Here is a 6,675-nt window from a genome sequence, read left to right as displayed (position 1 = left end):
ATATATATAATGTTAATACAGATACAAATAGAAATACACGAATAAATTAATAAAATGCAGTTTCCGAAAATCCCATCAGCCCTAGAAAAGCTGTTAGTCCGGAACATAGCAATAGCTATATACTGATTATCATTATAAATTGTAACTAATTATAAAGAAATGTTTTTACTACTAACCATGAGCATTTCGATTCTCATTATCATGGCCGTTACAGAGTAACATACGTTAAAATACACGTTAACTTGATTTTCATAAATCTATCGGGAAAAAAGTATTTCAGAATTCAGGCCTAAAATAAAAGATTAGAAAAAATTATTTCGATTAATTTTTTACGGTATTCAAAACAAACCGTAGAATGATTCAAAATATATCCCTGAAAAAAATCATTGCCGAGGACACATCAAACCGCAAAATAAAAAGAGAGAAGTTTTAATTGATTTCCTCATCCTAGTCCAACATGCTCTAAATGTGATGCTGGCCACTTCTTTTGTCCCCTTCACGTATTTCATTTCATGTCGGCCGATAAGAAAATAAACAGGTTACTACGTCTTGGATCACCATTGTCGTAGCTTGAAATAGTTAATATCGTTGAATAATATCATTGATATAATATCATTCATAAAATATGAATAATCGTTTTCATTTTATTATCATTAATTATCGTATTGTGTATAAAATGAGATATTAGAATTAATAGTTGAACAATGAAAAGATTTTTTAATGTTTATTTTACCATTCTTATATAGTGTGTGCAAAAATTTATTTGAAGATTTTGATTACAAATTTTCCTCGATATTTGAGAATCGCCCATAAAACCACATAATCCATCTTGTGTAAACAGAGATCTTATATGCATTTGCTTGTCCTATTAATAAATCCATATTTTTGAAATTTTCTTCTATAACCTCTTAATTTATTAAGTCTGACCATTCCTTTTTTCATTCCTGGTTCTGGTTCGCTTTAAAAGTTCTTATATTTTGTTTAATTTACAGCAATGATGTCAATCTTTATATTTTTGTCTTTTATATCAACTATTTATGCTATATTTTGAATTTTAACAATATTTAAAATATTGTATGTTATTAACTTATTTTTGTTGCAGATATGGTTCAGAAAAGGCGCTGCAAAATAAATGCAGTGCCTCAAGGTCCACTGCTCCCCCCGATAAAAATTGTATTAGTTCAACCTCTTGAGGTAAGAGTTAATACTTTATATATACCATGTATGTTTGAAAGTAATTTAAATTTAGATGAATGATCGTAAGTTAGTTTTAATGTGTACATCAAAATGCACATATCGTGAGTGTTCTGTAAAAAGAGTGAATGCAATATTTTGTAGGAAAGTGTATTTTGTAATTTACCTGGTCTGTAAAATTCTTTTTTTGGTAAAAAAATTATAATTTAATTTCTTATTAAATAAATCAAATATTAATGATTTTAAATTTTAAAAAATAGGCTTTTAACTTATAATAAAGAAAATGACCTGGGCAGAATAGCCTGCAAAAGAAACTTTAAATTAATGTGAGGAAGAAATTATATTGAAGATGTCCTTGAGGATGACTAGAATGGCCGAAACGTTGGACTGGTGAAAAATAAAAGTGTTGAGACAAAAATGGATACAATTTTTTGATTTATTTAATAAATAATTACCTTGTCTGAAGAAATTGAAATAATATAATTATAATTTAATGTTTGAGAATCTGCTACACACCCTGATTGTGTTTAGCTGATTAGAGTCAATGATTATTGCAATAAAGAAGCGAAAACCTGAGAATATCCAATAGTTAAATTCGCCCGTTTTATAAAAACGTTCTAATGCGTTACGTAGGAAACGTTGAATGTTTGGAGATTAATGCTCAAGGTCCTAGTTCCAAATGTCATAGCAAAGAAAATAGGGGTTGTTGCCCCCTCTTCGAAATCTTGAAACCCCGAGTTGTACGGATCGATCTATATATTTACTACCTCGGAGTTTTGAAACATCTCACTTTTAATTAAGTTGTAGTAAGAATTGAAGGATCGAAATAGTTCTAATTGAGATAGAAATATTGGAAGATCGCTGATTAACCGTTTGCATTTAATTAAAGGAAGATGGTGCGGTGAAATTAATTCAAACAGTAAATAAAGTATTCATTATGAGCCAATATTTCGCACCGCTTTGCAGGGCTTCATCACGGCTAAAAAAAATATAAACAAATAAAATTATGTAACAGAGTAAGAGAATTAGGTAACTTAAGTTAAGGTTAGTAATTAGTAACTAAGCTTTGGCTAAAAATGATGTAAAAATTTCTGTAAGTTTATATTATAATGAACAAGGTAAATAAAAGAAAGTAAAAATAAGATGAAATGTGAAAAGTATATATAAACAAGAAATACAAAATTGTGTTAGGCATACTTTGAAACATAGTGAACCAAAATAAGTGATAAAGATATATAAAATAATATATAATTGAGATAATATGAGGAAATATAAGAAAATATTAAATAAAGGTAGACATTAAATGATCATATACCCTGTATGAAGTATACCTTTAACTGAAGGATGTAGAGTTTATTGAAGTTACAGCCGTTGATGGTTATGATGATGATGAAGAAGTAAAAGATATTGAAAGAGGTGAACTTACAACTTACTCCCATGATCCCTTCTCCACCTGTTTCTCAGCCCTATCCTCTATTGTCGGGGAGACACTTCATAAACGTTTTACTCATACATGGCGATTTTCATTGAAGAAGTGAAGAAAAGATTTGTCCATAGAAATAACAAAATGGCTCTCTCATGCACATTGTCTTTTCTTATTGTTTTCTTTAAGACACTACTAGTTAGAGAGTGTTTTTTAACTGTATTGGCCACATGCGCTAGTGCTACTTAGACATATGCATAATAATTACTTGCATGAATTGCGGGGGGCCACCTTCTGTCTACATCTTTCGTTTTTTGAACGAAACATACCCTGTTGATACCATGCATCCGCCTAAAGCTTCTTTTGCACTCCGTCATTTTGAAAGTAATTTTCCTATTTTTCTTCACTATTTTCCTTTTTTTCTAGACCTTTATTTTATTCTTTTTTCCGTCATTTAGTGAATACTGTATTTTTATGTTTCTCTGTTATCTACTTTTTTATTTGTTATTATTTCTATTTTCATTATATGTCTTATACTTTCTTGTATTTCTTGTTTATTTATATATATTTTTCGGACGAATTCCGATTTCGAGGAAGATGGTCCTCCTTTTATAAAATAGAAATGAAAAAAAAATCCCTTTACTCCTTTGAGTCATACCAGTATATCAGTCTTGTCTACACTAGTCTAGTGTAAACATCCAGAACAAGAAAATGTATATAAGCCTATGGTACATTTTTATTAATCGATGTAATAGCACAACTATCACAAGATATCTTAATACCATGTCTCCATAAAGGCTTCTTATTTCGACCAATCCAATTCAACTGTTAATAATTACTAAGCTTGGGAGGACTTCGCTCGTCTTGTTAAAGGTTTTGGATCCATTGTTCCAGTTAGGAGCTTAGTCGAGTTCCTATTCTAACTTAAGGCTGAATGGATTGGTAAGATCTATCCTGCCTGGATTTCAAGCGAACCTTATCACCTGATAATTTATTGGAGACTTGGATATAGACATGAATATATTCTTCATTTCATGTTTCTTTCGCCTCAATCATTGGACGTTTAATAGTAAATAACGTATAATTAAAATAATTAAACATTTCTAACCATGATTTTTAAGAGTTTGACAAAAAAAAAAAAGTAACATTCCCACCTCTTGACAAGGTTTGTCTTGTTGCCAACTGTTCACTGTTTTGTAATATCAAGAATTTTACTTTTATTACATTGAAATGAAATTGAAAATAGTAAACATAAATAATTCATTATTGTCTAGCGTACAGCCTATGTATATAATAGTACTTCTATTTATAATAACCGATTCGATTATATAAAAATTTTAGATTTCATCAGAATATTGAGATTTAAGAAGCTGAAGATATAACTGACGTCTGAAGGAAGTTAGGAAAAAGGCATTGTGGATAGAAATAGGTTAGCAATTCCAAAAGAAGGAGGAACGGATAAGAAAAGAATTTTAAAAGGAAGTATTTCTATGTGATGGAGTACATTGATCGGTTGGGTTCAGGTATACAAGGAGAGGATATAGTGGAACGCAGGATGAGGAATTCAGTGATATAGGAAAGTTAATTATTTCTTAAGGATTGGAATATGACAAAGTCGAAGAAATATTGACTTCGAAAAGAAAAATAAAGCCTCTGTAAATCAGTTTGTTTTTTTCGTTGGCGCTACAGACCGTGGTTGTCCTGGGTCTCGCGCGATGTACTTAAGAAATACAACGCGCGTTTCCTGACGTGGTTTTCATAGGGTTGGTCCGTCACTCCCACGCCTATTTTTGTGAGTGCCACCCATTGGCTGACGGGCCTCACAATTGCCCGGGGGGTGACTGTGAGTGAGTATTGCATAATTTTTTGCTTGAAAATATCCCGGGTAGGGCCGGGCTCGAACTCGCACAACCTATGGGTTGTCGAACTGCCGTGTTACCACGCTGCCGTCACCCCGTAAGTTAGTAAAATAGCTAGAAATATACGTATTTCTTGGAACCTCAAAAATAAATTTTATTATGCTAAACATTGTTGAGACATTTCCAATTATTTCTGGGATTTTAGTTAAACAGTTAGATAAAATCTGCTGCAGGTTTGTGTACAAGGGAACTATTAATATGAAGGAAAGTAGTAAAGTTAGGTGCTCTTAGAAGCTCAATATTAATGTTATATATTTTTCTGTAACGATATTTAAGGGTTTACACATCTCAAAAGCTTGAACGTTCTGCGCTAAAATTCTTGGGTAAATCCTCATTCTCGACTTCTCTAGGGACTTTTGGTCATTCATAAGAAAACAAGTTTGAAAACTTTATTATTTAAAAGTTAATTATTTGGATCGAATTTTGAAAGCATTTATGTTCATGTATGTTTGTTAAAAGCTCGAGGAATTTCTAAAAAGAATTGTAATATACTACATACTCATCTACATATTTTAGATTTTAGAAACTCCTTTGTATTTGTCTGAGGTATCAGAGTAAGCAGTTAAATTACAATATAACAGACTAATAAAATATATTATGGAGGAAAGAATATTTAGGTTAAGTCTAGTTATCAAAATTATTTTCAGCCAGTTTAATATAGTAATTAATTTGAAGTTAATGACCGTAACGACCGGAGCAATGTTGAGGGGTACATTATGGGGATTTAAAAGGTGCTCTCGATAGAGGCCCCTTCGTTTTATGAGAAATGGATGGTCGTAAAAAAGGAGAGCTACGATGGGCCATTTATTTATTGTTCGCTGGTGGTAGACGATCCCTCAGCCTGGCCCTCAATTATCCTTCTAAAGAAGTCTTGGATAACAGTAAGTAAGCGCCTTAACAGAATCGCCATCCCAACCAAGTTCAAGTTTAAAGGTCAGAAATATGAAAACGACTTGTTGCTTATTTAAGCGTGACATTGATTATTTATTACGACTCCTGGAACATTTTAGTGAGCATCTGAAATATTACTGGAGATGTATATTTTACTAACTATTCAAAAATCTCATAAAAAAGTTGATGGATAAAAAAACTTACAAAATACTTTAAAATTAAAAAACAAATGGGTACTAAGTCGAGTATGCTGTACTTTTTTGTTTTTAGGTTAGCTAATTAAATAATCATATGTTATTCCAAACAAGCATCCGAAATTTTCCGGGAGATGTACAGTTTTTTGATTATCAAACAAAAAAATCATAAGAAAATTTTACAGTTTTCTATAGGAACTGCAAAAAAAAAAAATCTTTTATAATAAGGTTACTAATTCGGATCTGGTTTTTCTATGCCGAGTACTAATCTTATTTATATTTTTTTCTCATATTGTAGAGATGTTAATCTCCTTACTTGCGATATATAACACTTTTGAGTAATAGGTGATTTATTAAGTTGTTTTTTTTTCCATAACTTTTTTCCAACTCTTTCCTCTAAATTTATTATGTATACGATTAGTTAAAGGACTTAAGAAACACTTTAGGTAAGTTTCACTTAAATATTCGTTTTCATTTCATGTTTTGGGATTGATTCCAAAAAAAAAAAAAAAATGTATATGTTTTCTTTACCTTCATAAGGGAACATAATATGTGCGTATAAAATCTCTAATCGGACATCATTTTGAAACAATAAAGTAGGTGATGATTTTGAGGAATGCCAAATCTCGGAAAAGAAACGCCTCCATAGTTTTTGGATCACGAACTGATGGATTTTTTTGTATTCTAAAAATCTTGTAACGTTAAACCTGAAACTTTGTGGGAACTAATTTTATTTTTTACGTTTGTACGTTGGTTGATTAAAAATGTTCATTATTAAAAATACTAAATTAAACCCTCAAAGACGAAAAATACTTATTTATTTAGTGCTATGCTAAATATAAATTTCAAGATTTTTTACATTAGATGTAACCTTCATAAATAATTTTAACTCTTTAAATTTCAGAGAAAGAAATTTTCGAACCAAAGCAACCTGCGTTATGTAATTTATACGTAGTAAGGGTAAGGGAAAGTATTTTTATATAAACAAATTTCAAATTTGAATTTCCTATTTCCCTGACCCTTGGAAAATGTCTATAATAAAAATGTTTCCCAA

The 6,675-nt window shown here is 30.7% G+C and overlaps 1 protein-coding gene across 2 annotated transcripts in view; it reads left to right on the top strand.

The window, feature by feature from the left end:
* LOC106680719 (TBC1 domain family member 30) overlaps positions 1 to 6,675 on the top strand; it is a 499,453-nt gene that overhangs the window by 45,823 nt on the left and 446,955 nt on the right. For both annotated transcript variants that reach the window (XM_067050693.1, XM_067050694.1), the window contains exon 2: positions 1,103 to 1,194. In XM_067050693.1, the coding sequence (XP_066906794.1) occupies positions 1,103 to 1,194 (92 nt within the window). The remainder of the gene's footprint in view (positions 1 to 1,102; positions 1,195 to 6,675) is intronic.

This window comes from Halyomorpha halys, unplaced genomic scaffold, assembly GCF_000696795.3.
Source record: "Halyomorpha halys isolate HHAL.00 unplaced genomic scaffold, Hhal_1.1 Scaffold283.1, whole genome shotgun sequence".
NCBI lineage: Eukaryota > Metazoa > Arthropoda > Insecta > Hemiptera > Pentatomidae > Halyomorpha > Halyomorpha halys.
The sequence above is the reverse complement of the archived record's forward strand: the minus strand, read 5'-3'. Positions and strand labels throughout refer to the sequence as shown.